This window comes from Rhinoraja longicauda, chromosome 5, assembly GCF_053455715.1.
Source record: "Rhinoraja longicauda isolate Sanriku21f chromosome 5, sRhiLon1.1, whole genome shotgun sequence".
Lineage (NCBI taxonomy): Eukaryota > Metazoa > Chordata > Chondrichthyes > Rajiformes > Arhynchobatidae > Rhinoraja > Rhinoraja longicauda.
In genome coordinates, this window is record NC_135957.1 from 72,719,238 (window position 1) to 72,735,379 (window position 16,142).

The following is a 16,142-nucleotide window of genomic DNA, read 5'->3' on the forward strand; positions in this document are numbered from 1 at the left end:
CTGCCTGTAATTACACAGGTCATTCTGCCTGTAATTACACAGGTAAGTCCTCCCGGCTTCCCTGCTTCTGTGGAGCATTCCCCCTCTCCAGACGCTGCCTGTCTCGCTGAGTTACTCCATCCAGCATTTTGTGTCTGTTCCCTGCTTCTGCTCTCTTAGAATTTAGAAGAGTGAGTGAGAGGAGATCTTAATCGAAACGTATAAGGTTATTAAGGGGTTGGACACGTTAGAGGCAGGAAACATGTTCCCAATGTTGGGGGAGTCCAGAACAAGGGGCCACAGTTTAAGAATAAGGGGTAGGCCATTTAGAACTGAGATGAGGAAAAACTTTTTCAGTCAGAGAGTTGTCAATCTGTGGAATTCTCTGCCTCAGAAGGCAGTGGAGGTCAATTCTCTGAATACATTCAAGAGAGAGCTGGATAGAGCTCTTAAGGATAGCGGAGTCAGGGGGTACTGATTGAGAATGATCAGCCATGATCACATTGAATGGCGGTGTTAGCTCGAAGGGCCGAATGGCCTCCTCCTGCACCTATTGTCTCTTATTTTCACCCCTCGACTGGTCTCGCATCTCCTCTCAGCGCACAGCACAGCAGGACGCCGTTCGGTCCAACGAGACGGTACCGGCTCACAGAGCACATTGGCAAGGCAGTAAATTGTCTCCTGTTCTCTCTCCCCTGATACCTCCAGCCACCCTCACTAGTTTAGTTTATTATTGTTGTCGTGTGTAACGAGGTACAGTAAAAAAGCTTATTTTTTGCATGCGATCCAGTCAGGGAAAAGACTAGATATTATTACAATCAAACCATCCACAGCGCACAGACACTGGATGAAAGGGATATGTAAGGTTCAGTGCAAGGACGTGCACTATCCACCCATTTCTAGAAATTGTATGAACTTCACAGCTAATTTCGAACAGTTCATTTTATTTGCTCGTTTGATGCATTTTCAGAATTTACTGAAATTAATGAAGCCCATGAAATATTGGGAAACCAGATCTAGTCAGTAGCAGGGATGTGTATAATCAGATAATTTGAAGAAAAATTGGGAGAAGTTAGCTTGCAAAGTGTACAGTACTTGTGCAATATTATTTTTGTGTATTACTTTCAATTATGCGTACCAATACCTAAAAAGAAGTATTAAGGTTTTGTGTGAATACAAATAAAAACCCAAACGTTAATAACTAAGAATGATTCCAGGAATGAGTGGGTTGGCATATAATCATAATAATAATAATAATAATACATTACATTTGTATAGCGCTTTTCTGGAAACTCAAAGACGCTTTACAGGGTAAATAAAACATAAAAATAAATAAATAAACGAACAGAAAAGGAAGAATAAGGTGAAGCGACGGTCAGTGGTTGAAGGCAGTGTTGAACAGGTGAGACTTCAGTGATGTTTTGAATGTGGTTTGTGAGGAGGAGTCTCTGATGGTTTGAGGTAGTGAGTTCCAGAGGGTGGGAGCAGCGATGGAGAAAGCCCTGTCCCCCCAGGATCTGAGTTTGGTCCGGATGGGGGGGAACAGGAGGTTAGCAGCAGCAGAGCGGAGGGTGCGGTTGGGAGCGCGTCTGTGGAGGAGGTCAGTCAGGTAGGATGGGGCCAGGTTATGGAGGGCTTTGTAGGTCATGAGGAGGATTTTGTACTGGATTCTCTGGGGGATGGGGAGCCAGTGGAGCTTGTAAAGGACGGGGGTGATATGGTCACGGGTCGGGGAGTGGGTGAGTAGACGGGCAGCGGAGTTCTGGATGTATTGGAGTTATGATGAGCGTTTGACAGCACTGGGCCTGTACTCACAGGAGTTTAGAAGGTTGAGGGGGGAGCTCATTGAAACTTACAGATTAATGAAAGGCATAGATAGGGTGGGTGTGGAAAGCGAGTATGTAGCCGTACTTAGGGTTGCTCTCCCACTCCCGCGTGCGTGAATAAAAATTTATTGTTACTTACTTAAGGTGTCTAATGTGTTTTTGTTGTCTGATAAAACTTTAACAGTGAAAATAAACTAAACTAAGCAGCAAAACTCAGAACTCTTTTCAAAAGTTCTCGCTGGAATTTAGAAGATTGAGGGGGGATCTTATAGAAACTTACAAAATTCTTAAGGGGTTGGACAGACTAGATGCAGGAAGATTGTTCCCGATGTTGGGGAAGTCCAGAACAAGGGGTCACAGTTTAAGGATAAGGGGGAAGTCTTTTAGGACCGAGATGAGAACGTTTTTTTTCACACAGAGAGTGGTGAATCTGTGGAATTCTCTGCCACAGAGGGTAGTTGAGGCCAGTTCATTGGCTGTATTTAAGAGGGAGTTAGATGTGGCCTTTGTGGCTAAAGGAATCAGGGGGTATGGAGAGAAGGCAGGTACGGGATACTGAGTTGGATGATCAGCCATGATCATATTGAATGGCGGTGCAGGCTCGAAGGGCCGAATGGCCTCCTCCGGCACCTATTTTCTATGTTTCTATGAATCATGAGTTGGCTGCTGGATCTGCCATGTACTTTCTGCCAACTGTACATTAGGTCATGATTTTTTGTTGGACATCAGCCTTCACACAAACACACACAAGATAATGATTGAACTGTAATGGTATTTCCAGTCCTAGACCTATTTTCTATGAAACGGGAGATTGGGTGGTCAAGAGGCAAGAGAATTTATTGACATATTAAAAAAAAAAGAAAAAATGTCATTCCTTCTTTCTACCACTGTAGTAACTCAGCGGGCCAGGCAGCATTTCCAGAGGACATAGGATTGGTGACATTTCGAGTCTTGGTTCTTGGTCGCCCTCCAAAATATTCCGAATGGAATTTAAACTGGTCGGAGCCCTCGTTCATACCCTCATGCACTGTCTTCCTGCCTCCCGCTGGTGCGAGTGGTCTGAAGTCGCACGCACTGGAAAGTTGCGACAACATTCATAGTGCGAGTGGCGAGTGAGATGTTGCAACCTTGGGGCGTGTTTTGTGCTGCGTTTTACGCTGTGTTCCCGAGCTTTGAATTAGTGGTAATCGTGTTAGAGTGTTTCCGGTGCCTTCATTGCCTCCTTTCACTGCGGCAGCTTTGATGTGATGGCCAAAGGCGCATGAACATCGCCCGGTCATAAATCCTGTGATATTATCAGCGAGGTGCCTCTAGGGAAAGGGACGGGACGGGACGGAACGGAGAGGAGAGAGGCTGCCAAGGCTCCAGAAGGAGGGTTGGGATCTCCCCGGCATCGCCACCATGGCCACTCCAGGAGACACAGGTAACTCTCTCTGCCTGTAATTACACAGGTAATTCTGCCTGTAATTACACAGGTTATTCTGCCTGTAATTACACAGGTTATTCTGCCTGTAATTACACAGGTCATTCTGCCTGTAATTACACAGGTAAGTCCTCCCGGCTTCCCTGCTTCTGTGTAGCATTCCCCCTCTCCAGACGCTGCCTGTCTCGCTGAGTTACTCCATCCAGCATTTTGTGTCTGTTCCCTGCTTCTGCTCTCTTAGAATTTAGAAGAGTGAGAGAGAGGAGATCTTAATCGAAACGTATAAGGTTATTAAGGGGTTGGACACGTTAGAGGCAGGAAACATGTTCCCAATGTTGGGGGAGTCCAGAACAAGGGGCCACAGTTTAAGAATAAGGGGTAGGCCATTTAGAACTGAGATGAGGAAAAACTTTTTCAGTCAGAGAGTTGTCAATCTGTGGAATTCTCTGCCTCAGAAGGCAGTGGAGGTCAATTCTCTGAATACATTCAAGAGAGAGCTGGATAGAGCTCTTAAGGATAGCGGAGTCAGGGGGTACTGATTGAGAATGATCAGCCATGATCACATTGAATGGCGGTGTTGGCTCGAAGGGCCGAATGGCCTCCTCCTGCACCTATTGTCTCTTATTTTCACCCCTCGACTGGTCTCGCATCTCCTCTCAGCGCACAGCACAGCAGGACGCCGTTCGGTCCAACGAGACGGTACCGGCTCACAGAGCACATTGGCAAGGCAGTAAATTGTCTCCTGTTCTCTCTCCCCTGATACCTCCAGCCACCCTCACTAGTTTAGTTTATTATTGTTGTCGTGTGTAACGAGGTACAGTAAAAAAGCTTATTTTTTGCATGCGATCCAGTCAGGGAAAAGACTAGATATTATTACAATCAAACCATCCACAGCGCACAGACACTGGATGAAAGGGATATGTAAGGTTCAGTGCAAGGACGTGCACTATCCACCCATTTCTAGAAATTGTATGAACTTCACAGCTAATTTCGAACAGTTCATTTTATTTGCTCGTTTGATGCATTTTCAGAATTTACTGAAATTAATGAAGCCCATGAAATATTGGGAAACCAGATCTAGTCAGTAGAAGGGATGTGTATAATCAGATAATTTGAAGAAAAATTGGGAGAAGTTAGCTTGCAAAGTGTACAGTACCTGTGCAATATTATTTTTGTGTATTACTTTCAATTATGCGTACCAATACCTAAAAAGAAGTATTAAGGTTTTGTGTGAATACAAATAAAAACCCAAACGTTAATAACTAAGAATGATTCCAGGAATGAGTGGGTTGGCATATAATAATAATAATAATAATAATAATACATTACATTTGTATAGCGCTTTTCTGGAAACTCAAAGACGCTTTACAGGGTAAATAAAACATAAAAATAAATAAATAAACGAACAGAAAAGGAAGAATAAGGTGAAGCGACGGTCAGTGGTTGAAGGCAGTGTTGAACAGGTGAGACTTCAGTGATGTTTTGAATGTGGTGAGTGAGGAGGAGTCTCTGATGGTTTGAGGTAGTGAGTTCCAGAGGGTGGGAGCAGCGATGGAGAAAGCCCTGTCCCCCCAGGATCTGAGTTTGGTCCGGATGGGGGGGAACAGGAGGTTAGCAGCAGCAGAGCGGAGGGTGCGGGTGGGAGCGTGTCTGTGGAGGAGGTCAGTCAGGTAGGATGGGGCCAGGTTATGGAGGGCTTTGTAGGTCATGAGGAGGATTTTGTACTGGATTCTCTGGGGGATGGGGAGCCAGTGGAGCTTGTAAAGGACGGGGGTGATATGGTCACGGGTCGGGGAGTGGGTGAGTAGACGGGCAGCGGAGTTCTGGATGTATTGGAGTTATGATGAGCGTTTGACAGCACTGGGCCTGTACTCACAGGAGTTTAGAAGGTTGAGGGGGGAGCTCATTGAAACTTACAGATTAATGAAAGGCATAGATAGGGTGGGTGTGGAAAGCGAGTATGTAGCCGTACTTAGGGTTGCTCTCCCACTCCCGCGTGCGTGAATAAAAATTTATTGTTACTTACTTAAGGTGTCTAATGTGTTTTTGTTGTCTGATAAAACTTTAACAGTGAAAATAAACTAAACTAAGCAGCAAAACTCAGAACTCTTTTCAAAAGTTCTCGCTGGAATTTAGAAGATTGAGGGGGGATCTTATAGAAACTTACAAAATTCTTAAGGGGTTGGACAGACTAGATGCAGGAAGATTGTTCCTGATGTTGGGGAAGTCCAGAACAAGGGGTCACAGTTTAAGGATAAGGGGGAAGTCTTTTAGGACCGAGATGAGAACGTTTTTTTTCACACAGAGAGTGGTGAATCTGTGGAATTCTCTGCCACAGAGGGTAGTTGAGGCCAGTTCATTGGCTGTATTTAAGAGGGAGTTAGATGTGGCCTTTGTGGCTAAAGGAATCAGGGGGTATGGAGAGAAGGCAGGTACGGGATACTGAGTTGGATGATCAGCCATGATCATATTGAATGGCGGTGCAGGCTCGAAGGGCCGAATGGCCTACTCCTGCACCTATTTTCTATGTTTCTAAAAGCTTATTTAAACCACGTGAGCACTACATGCATTGTGTAGAATACTAAATATATTAAACGAAGCAACCAAAAATATATGATTTTGAATTATAAAGTACTACAAAATATTGCCTATGTATTCTAATGACCTTGCATAGTTTTATCTTAACTGTAATTGAAATTCCTCTGTGGTGGTTGTATGCAGCTCCTAAACACCCTTTTCATAATATAAATAGCACCCCCTTGACAATTATTAACATGCCCCACCTTTTGATTGTAACCTTTGAGACCAATCCATTCCAGATATTGCTCAATTTGATTTGTGCTTGCCATCAATTTGTTTTCAAGGGGAAGAACCTGGAGTTTATCGGTACCTTTGCACTCTTGTGAAGGCCTATCTGTATGTTGATTGGAAAATTCTGTGGGCCGTCAGACCATAGACATTCTGAGGAGGAAAGGGACACGAAGGCCCAAGGATGTGTAGAAGTTGGTTTAGAAAAATAAAACACATTATAATAATAATAATAATATATTTATTTTATATAGCGCCTTAACACATGCACAAAGCGCTTTACAAATACAATTAACATAGAAACAAACAGACAAACAGACAAACTATCCTGACGGAAAAGCGGCGAATAATCAACGCCAGCGTCCTCTCACGTCAGGGTCCGGCAGTAGACATTAAAGAACACAAGACGCACAGATACAATTTTTTACACAAAACAGCCATCACAGTGATTGCTCTAGGCTCACTGTGATGGAAGGCAAAGTCTTATCTCCTCCTCGTTCTTCTCCCGTGGCGCCACGAGGCGATCGAGGCTCCCAACCCCTTGAAGCCCCCACCGGGCGATGGAAAGTCCCAGGGCCGAGCCGAGCAGGCCGATGAAAGTCCTGAGCCCCCACCGGGCGATGGAAAATGCCGCGGCCGAGCCACGCAGGGCGATGAGAGTCCTGAGCCCCCACCGGGCGATGGAAAGTGCCGCGGCCAGGCCACGCAGGGTGATGAAGGGCCTGCGGGCGGGTTGATCGTGCCTCGTGCTTCGGGGCGGTCGAAGCTGCTACGGCTGGAGCTCCCAAAAGCCGGTCGCCAGCCAGGGACCTGCGAGCTCCCGATGTTGCGGTCTGCAGGGCCCACGGCCGAAGCCTCCGAGATGGTAAGTCCAGGCCCTGCGACCGGAGTCTTCGAGGTCGATCCCAGCTGGAGGCCGCCGACTCCACGATGTTAGGCCGTTGCGCGAACGGAGATACGACACGGTAAAGGTCGCATCTCCGTTGAGGAGGAGATTTAAAAAAAGGTTTCCCCCAACCCCCCCACCACCCCCCTACATACACAGAATTAAAAATAAAACAAAACGTACAATTAACATCAACAATGACAAAAAAAACCACAAAAAAAAAACGGAGAGACTGCCGGTGAGCCGCAGCTGCAGAACACAGCCAAGCCCCCTATTGTGCTGGAATAACTCAGTGGGTCGGGCAGCATCTCTGGAGAACATGCATAGGGTACGTTTCGGGTCGGGACCCTTCTTTGGACTGATTGTAGTTGGGTAGAGAGAGCTGGAAAAGAGATGGGGTGGGTCCAAGCCAGATATGTGATAGCTGGATACTGGTGAGGACGGTTTTTGATTGGCAGAGGGTGGACAAAGGTTTGAGATAAAATGAAGACAAAAGGATGTAAGATCAGGTGAGAGGAGAAGTGAAATGAGAAGCCAGAGGAAGGGTTATAAGTGGAAGAGGACAGGGGGAAGGGGGTTGGGATAGTGGGAGAAATGGGAGCAGACCCGAGTGATGGCACAGAAACGAGGGTTGAGAGTGTGGGGGAGAGATGTTGCTATCCAGAATCGAAGAATTCAGTGTTCATACTGGTGCGTTGTGAGCTATCCAAGCGGGATATGAGGTGCTGTTCCTCTAGTTTGTTTGTGGCCTCACTCTGGCAATGGAGGAGGCCCAGGACACAAAGGTCAGTGTGAGAAGAGGAGTTTAAATGGTTGGCAACCAGGAGATGCAGCCGGCTAGTGCAAGTGTTGGGCGAAAAGGTGGCCTAATCCACACTAAGTGTCGCCGATGTAAAGGAGGCCACATCGGGAGCGCGGTATGCAGTAGATGAGGTTAGAGGATGTGCACGTGAACCTCTGTCTCTCCTGGAAGGACTGCCGAGTTCCCTGAATTGACATGAGGGAGGAGGTGTAGGGACAGGTGTTACATCTCCTGTGGTTCAGTTCAGTTTAGTTTATTGTCATGTGTACCGAGGCACAGTGAACACCTTTTTGTTGCATGCTAACCAATCAGCAGAAAGACAATACATGATTACAATCAATCCATTGACAGTGATAAGGGGATAATATTTAGTGCAAGGTAAAGCCTGCAAAGTCCGGTCAAGGATAGTCCGAGAGACATCAGAGGTAGATAGTAGTTCAGCACTGCTCTCTGGTTAACGGTTGTCAACCTCTGATGTCCCTCGGACTATTCTTGATCAGACATTGTTGGCTTTATCTTGCACTAAATGTTATTCCCTTATCATGTATCTATCTATACACTGTCAGAAGAAAGGGCTAGGTAAATAGTTACCAAATAGTGAAAGGCTTGGATAGAGCGGATGTGGAGAGGATGTTTCCACTAGTGGGAGAGTCCAGGACTAGAAGTCATAGCCTCAGAAATAAAGGAAGCCTTTAGAACAAAGATGTTGAGGAATCTGTTGAATTCTTTGTCACAGAAGTCTGAAGAGGCCAATTCAGTGGATATTATTGAATTGAATTGAATTGAATAAAATTTATTAGCCAAGTATGTATACTTGCAAGAAATTTGCCTTGGTGCTTTGCACGACATACAGTAAACAATTAAGAATAAAACATAAAACATTAAAACATTAAGAATAAAACATTATAGTTTAAACATGTGAAAAATGAAATAAAATACCAGAGCAAAAGGAGGCTACAGACTTTTGGCTGTTGAGTAGAGCTACTGCTCGTGGAAAAAAAGCTGTTTTTATGTCTGGCTGTGGCGGCTTTGACAGTCCGGAGTCGCCTTCCAGAGGGAAGTGCTTCAAAGAGTTTGTGGCCAGGGTGAGAAGGGTCAGAGATTATCTTACCCGCTCAATTCCTGGCCCTTGCAGTGTACAGTTCGTCAATGGGGGGAAGGTTGCAGCCAACAACCTTCTCGGCTGATCGAACAATGCGTTGCAGTCTCCAGATGTCATGCTTGGTGGCTGAGCCAAACCAGACCATGATGAAGATGAGGACAGACTCCAGGATGGCAGTATAAAGCTGCCATTTGCCTGTGGCAAATTGTGTTTTCTCAGCTGCCACTGGAAGTACATTCTCTGATGGGCCTTTTTGACTGTGGAGTCGATGGTGGCCTCCCATTTAAGGTCCCTGGAGATGATGGTTCCAAGGGACTTAAATGACTCCACAGATGTGACTGTGGTGTTGTTGATGGTGAGTGGGGGGAGGGGAGGGGAGGGGGAGCTCTCCTAAACTCTATAATCAATTGCAATGTCTTAAGAGCATTGAGCTCTAGGTTGTTGTGAAGTCACCAGGACGCCAGCTGTGTCACTTCTGTAGGAAGATTCCTCCCCATCCTGGATCAGTCCAATCAGGGTTGTGTCATCTGCAAACTTGAGAAGCTTGACAGAGGAATCTGTGGAGGTGCAGTCGTTGGTGTAGAGGGAGTAAAGCAGAGGGGAGAGTTTGCAGCTTTGTGGTGCTCCTATGCTGTGGGTCATCGAGCCCGAGGTGTGCTTTGTCAGGATTTGTCAAAATGCACGGATTTTGTTTGTAGATTTTAGCTCTGCATTCAACACCATTGTGCCAGAGCTACTACACTCCAAACTCTCCCAGTTGACTGTGCCCGAACCCATCTGTCAGGAAGTTGGTGAAATTGTTCAGGTCATTGGTCAGCTGACGATTGTCCAAGGAGCGGGGGGTTTTCCCTCTTGTAGCTGGTGATTTCTTGCAAGCCTTTCTACACTGAAGAGTCATTAGCTGAGAACTTGCTCCTCAACTTCTCAGGGTGCCTTTCCTTGGCAGCTCTGATTCCTCTTCTCAGCTTGTACTTGGCCTGCCTGGAGAAATCTGCATCCCCGCTTCTGTAGGCCTCATCTTTAGATTGGCAGAGCTGTCTGAGTTCTGCTGTAAACCAGGGCTTGGCGTTGTTGAACCAAATCCGGGTCCTAGTGGGAATGCAACTGTCCTCGCAAAAGTTGACATATGATGTCACAGTGTCTGTATACTCATCGAGGCTTGTGGTTGCTTCCCTGAACACATTCCAATCAGTGCTGTCAATGCAGGACTGTACGTTTTCAATGCCCTCGCTTGCCCACATTTTAAGGCAGAGATAGATAGATTTTTGATTATAACAGTATAATAGTATAACAGAACTTTATTGTCATTCGGTATAAATACCGAACAAAATTTCAGCAGTCACAAGACACAGCAAAAAAGAAAAGAACTTTCGTGGATAAAATATTATTAGTTAATATTCTTGCCGTTGGCTTATTATATATTAATTTAATCCATTGAATGAAATTCTCTCCCAGTTGAAATTTTTGCAATACCTTAACCATATACTTCCATTCAACCTGATCGAATGCTTTCTCTGCATCCAGCAAAATAATTGCGAGATTTGGATCATTAGTTTGGTGTGAGTGCATTATATTAAGCAATCGTCTCAAATTATTAAATGAATGTCTCTTAGGGATAAACCCCGTTTGATCTGGATGTATTAGTTTAGTGGCGTACTTATTTAATCTTCTTGCTAATATTTTTGCTAATATTTTTTGATCTGTATTTAACAACGCGATAGCTCTATAAGATCCAGGTTCTTCCTCATCTTTATCTTTCTTAAGTATTAATGTGATCGTAGATTCAGCTAATGTATCAGGTAATATTTGTTCTCTGAAAGCGTGTGTGTACAATTTCTGTAGTCGAGGACTAAATATATCGTAAAAACTTTTATAGAATTCATTACTAAATCCATCGGGACCTGGTGTTTTTCCATTTTTTAATAAGAATATTGTTTCTTCTATTTCCTTATTAGAGATTTGTGCTCCCAATTCCTCTTGTTCCTGCAGTTCTAATTTGGGAAGTTTGCAATTATCCAGAAACTCATTGATTGCATTGGTGTCCGTTGTCGTTTTGGATGTATACAAATTCTCATAAAATTGCACAAATCTTTTATTAATTTCATTCGGTAATGTTAATACTTCCCCTTTGTCTGATTTAATCTTTGAAATCGAGTGTTCCTTTTCTCGTTTTTTTAATTGGCGTGCGAGAAGTTTGTGAGGCTTCTCCCCAAATTCAAACTGTTCCTGTCTTGTAATTTGAAGTAATCTTATAACTTTCTCTGATAGTAATTTATTTAATTTGAATTTTAGTATTAATATTTTATTGTGTTTATCCATCGACGGGTCTTTAGCATTATCTATATCCAATTGTCTAATTTGTTCCTGTAGCTGCCGTTGTTCACTCTTATTTTTTTTATTCTGAAAAGCTTGGTATGAGATTATAACACCTCTAATAAAAGCTTTGAAAGATTCCCATAATAATGTAGGTGGTGTATCTGGCGTATCATTTATTTCGAAAAAAAGATCCATTTGCTGTCTTAGATATATACTCCCTTGCGGGTCTTTTAAAATTTGGGGGTTATACCTCCAGAACGATGTATTCTTAGACATGCCTTCTATTTTTTTTTTTAAAGTTAAGGGGGAATGATCTGAAATCGTATTTGTGTGGTAGTTTGGGTTAAGAGTATACGGAATTAATTTTGTGTCTACCAGGAAATAATCTATACGTGAATAAGTCTTGTGTACCGGTGAATAAAACGAATATTCTTTGCCTGTCGGATTTGCAATCCTCCAAACATCGGTTATATTTGTATTTTTTATATATGTGTTTAAAAGTTCACTAGTTTTAGATTTCGTATTACCTCGTTGTTTTTGACTGGATTTATCTAAATACGGATCTAAGACACAATTAAAGTCTCCCCCAATTATAACATTCTGGTAATTATATTCTGCAATTATATTCAAAATTTTATTAAAAAAATGCGGATTATCAAAGTTAGGCGCATATATATTTACCAATGTGATTGGAATTGCATGAATCTCACCGGTAACTATCAAATATCTCCCATCCTTATCTGTTAAGGTATTTTTCTGTTTAAATGGTATATCTTTGTGAATCATGATGGACGTGCCTCTGGATTTTGACGTGTATGACGAATGAAAAGTTTGACCTATCCAGTTGGCCCTCAATCTAACTTGATCTTGAACTTTAAGATGCGTTTCTTGGAGGAAGATAACATCTGACTTTAATGCTTTCAGCTGTGCTAAAATCTTACCCCTTTTAATACGTTCGTTAGCCCCCCTAATATTCCAACTACAAAATGAGATTCCTCCCGATGTATTTTGTTTAGTGTCTTGCATTTTGACTAGGTTTAGTACCTATGTATCTTGTGGTGCATCCATACCTCAGGTCCTTTAGCAATGGGGGAACAGTCAACCTACCCAGATCAGTGTGTGGATTCCTTTTACGATTATCTTTACATTAAAAAAAAAACACACATGTGATTAATTGTGATAGTAAAAAAAAAAGAAAAAAAAAAGAAGAAAAAAAAAATAATAAAAGTGAAAATATAGTGACCGAGCTTAGCGGCACAGTAATAAGTGGCCCACCTGTGGTGGGAGAGAACATTGAGTCGACTTCCGTTGTCGGTGTTAATAAACAAATAGCTCCGTTCCCTCAATAAGTCATAACATATCCCTACTAGAACCGAGCCGATTCCAAATCAACTATCTAATACCTAATTGCAGTATATATATCCATTTCACATGTATTCCCAAATATATCTAATTGTTTTATCTACAGAGTGTTAAGCCTCAGTTTTAACCTCAATAATTATCAGCTATTGGTTGCAGGGGCTACCTAGGGCAGGCTTCTGGATTTGAGCCAAGAGCCCGTCATCCCCCTCACAACCCGGTTATAAATCTGCTTAAAACTTATTAAGATATTAAGTTATAAATGTTAGCTTGTAAATCAGCCTCTTACTACCGATCTGATTAATGTTCATTACAATTTCTATGATAGTATTCTATGTTTTAAATGTTAAAAGTATTATTTCTATAACATTAGGTTATTCAGTTAAATTTTTAAACCACGGTAATTGCACTGTTCCAATTATATTATAAAGCTCTGTATTCAATGTTTATCTTTTTCCACTTCTCGTGGAACCCAGTATGTCCTTGAATTAACATTCCTCGATAAGCCGTCGAGTCTAAACACAGGGAGAGTTCCCACTTCTGTTGAACACATTTCTTGTTGAGATAGTAAAGAGAGATAGTAACCATACAGTACAGCTTTTCAAGTTACTTATTCTCTTCCACGATGGTTAAGGCATATTTATATGCGCTCTCCGGATTTGTAAATGATTTTTGCTGATCATTGTAAGAAATGCGCATTCTCGCGGGAAAGTAGACTCCATATCTGACACCTTTCACTCCTTGGAGCGCTTTCTTTACCTTGTAGAACAGCTTTCTTTTTTGAACCACCTCATAGGGGTAATCTCTGAATATTTTGAAGGTTGTCTGCTCATATTTCAATGGTACGCCATATATGATATTACTCATAACCTCTTCCACGCCTGAAATGTCCCAAAATTTCACAATGATGTGACGTGTGTATTCTGAGCTTGTTTGGGATTTATGTTTGAATCTTGGAATTCGATGTGTCGCTTCAATTTTCGGAAGGTTAGGAAAATTGAGAGCTTCTTTAATTAGATCTGCAGCAAACTCCCGAGGGTTATCTCCCTCGGCTTCTTCGGGTACTCCTACAAGCCTTAGATTAAAGCGTCTCGAACGGGTTTCCAGTTCTAGGCACTTGTCCGAACATTTTGCCAGTTGTTTTGCCGTGAGGTCGTGCTGTGTCTTCATTTTCTTCATATCCTCGGCCGTTCGTCCCATCTCTTCCTCCATCTCTTTCATTGTTTTCACATATGAGGCGACAGTCTCATACACTGCGACAAACTTCTTATTAGTGTCTTCTTCCCCCTTGTCCATTCGCTCCAATAGTTCAACTCTCACATCTTCAATTCTTTTATTTACGGTGTTGATCGAATCCTGCACAGACTCAATTACTTTCAAATTACCCGTATTCGTATTCAGCATTAGCTTATCTGTCATATCTATCATCATTTTTTCCATATGCGTTCCGTCCACCTTTTCATCTTTCAGTTCTCTTACCGTTTGCTTTAAGTCCTCCAAGTCTTTATCTGCCTTAGCTCTTGTAGACATTTTAGAAGGCAGTTTTCCTTCAAGAGCACCTTCAAAATTCTCCAAGCACTTCAGGCTCGTCCTCAGTGCTGCAGTAAATTTTTGAAATGCTTCTCTGAGGACTCTGAGCAGAAATCGTATTCTGCATTTACAGGGTTAAATCCAGAGTTTAATGCTCAGCATTTATTGTTAACGCCATCAACAGAGCGTTCAAAGCCTCCGATAACCTTTTTAATCGGTCCCGATCTCTAGATCCAGTTTTAATGCGAAAAATCGCAAATTATCGGGAGCGGAGCCGTATGTGGCGACTGTTACCAAAACATGGCCACCGAACTAATAATATTTTATCCACGAAATTTCAACTGTCAAGGGGTAATAGACAAGGTTGTTCATTATCACCATTGTTATTTGCCCTCATAATTGAACCATTAGCGGAAAGTATTAGAACTCATCCGAATATCCATGGATATAAGACAAAATACTCAGACAATAAAATATCATTATACGCTGATGATGTACTTTTGTACATCACAAAGCCTCATATCACTATACCCAATATTTTAAATTTAATTGAGGATTTCGGTTCATTTTCAGGTTACAGAATAAACTGGAGTAAAAGTGAAATCATGTCAATAAAACCGAAAGATTCTATACATCTCGTACAATTTCCTTTTAAAATTGCGGGGGGAAAATTTAAATACTTGGGCATTGAAATTACTAGAAGATACCAAGACATGTTTAAAGCAAACTATAACCCTATACTTAAGAAATTACATAATTTAATTAAATTCTGGAAAACCCTCCCGATGTCTTTAATAGGTCGAATAAATGCCATAAAAATGATTTTTCTACCTCAAATTCTATACTTGTTCCAATCAATCCCACTATACTTACCCAAAAAGTTTTTTTTTAAATTGGACTCAGATATTACAAATTTTATTTGGGATTATAAGACCCATAGAATACAAAGATCACACCTGAATAAACCCAAAGTAGTAGGGGGATTAGCACTCCCTAATTTTATGTATTATTATTGGTCGGTAAATATTAGAAACATGATTCAATTGTTGGATAACGCTCTTCATCAACCGGAATGGATCATTATGGAAAAAGAGGATTGCTCCCCATTTAATATTGGTGCAATCCTTCTTTCACCAATGACGGTGAATAACACAAACTACAACAAAAACCCAATTATACATAGTACAATCAGAATTTGGAAACAAATAAAACACAATTTAAAATTAAGAAACTTATCTCTCCTATCTCCTATTGCTAAAAACCCTTTGTTTAAACCCTCGATTATAGACAAAGCATTCATACATTGGGAAAGAGCAGGAATTAAAACTTTGGGAGATTTGTATGATACGGGAAAACTATTATCATTTAAACAATTACAACTAAAATACAATCTGGGTAGCAATCAGTATTTTAAATATTTCCAAATATGTGATTATTTGAAAAAATATGCGCATGAATTTCACAACGTCCCATCAGACTTATTAGATGAAGTAATGAATACAAAGGCGGAATCACCAAATTTAATTTCACATATATATAATATTATACTAAATGCAGTAATACCAACAACGGAAGGTATTAGAGGTGAGTGGGAAAACGAACTAAGCATAAAAATCTCCACTGAAAGGTGGAAACAATACTTATTAAATGTGCACAAATGCTCAATTAACGTAAGACATACTTTAATACAATTTAAAATCATACATAGATTATACTACTCAAAAACTAAATTAAATAAATTTTTCCCTAACGTTTCACCAATTTGTGATAAATGCCATTGTCAAGAAGCTACTATAGCGCACTCATTCATCTTTTGTACAAAAATTCAAAAGTTTTGGACTGAAATTTTTGAAATTTTCACAAAAGTGTTTAAAATAAAAATGACACCAAAGCCAGAACGGATTATTTTCGGAATGACAGAAGGTAGTTCGGAATTAAATGCGTATCAAAAGAATTTATTTGATTACGGTTTAATAATAGGAAAAAAATTAATCTTAAAATTCTGGAAAAATGCTCCTATACCAACATTAAATATGTGGATTTCAACTATGTTTGAAACACTACATCTGGAAGATATGAGACTCCGCCTGGAAGGAAAATCAGAACGCTTC

At 41.6% G+C, this 16,142-nt stretch overlaps 1 protein-coding gene across 3 annotated transcripts in view; it reads left to right on the top strand.

Moving 5' to 3' along the window:
• The window catches only part of slc18b1 (solute carrier family 18 member B1), a 46,206-nt gene that overhangs the window by 442 nt on the left and 29,622 nt on the right, over positions 1–16,142 (top strand). Inside the window, exon 2 of one of the 3 annotated variants that reach the window (XM_078400223.1) lies at positions 3,043–3,228. The exons of 1 other annotated variant lie outside the window; for it this stretch is intronic. In XM_078400223.1, the coding sequence (XP_078256349.1) occupies positions 3,207–3,228 (22 nt within the window). In that variant the 5' untranslated portion in view covers positions 3,043–3,206. Of the gene's footprint in view, positions 1–2,807; positions 3,229–16,142 lie in introns of those variants that run through there. One more of the 3 variants, XM_078400222.1, reaches the window with a different exon arrangement.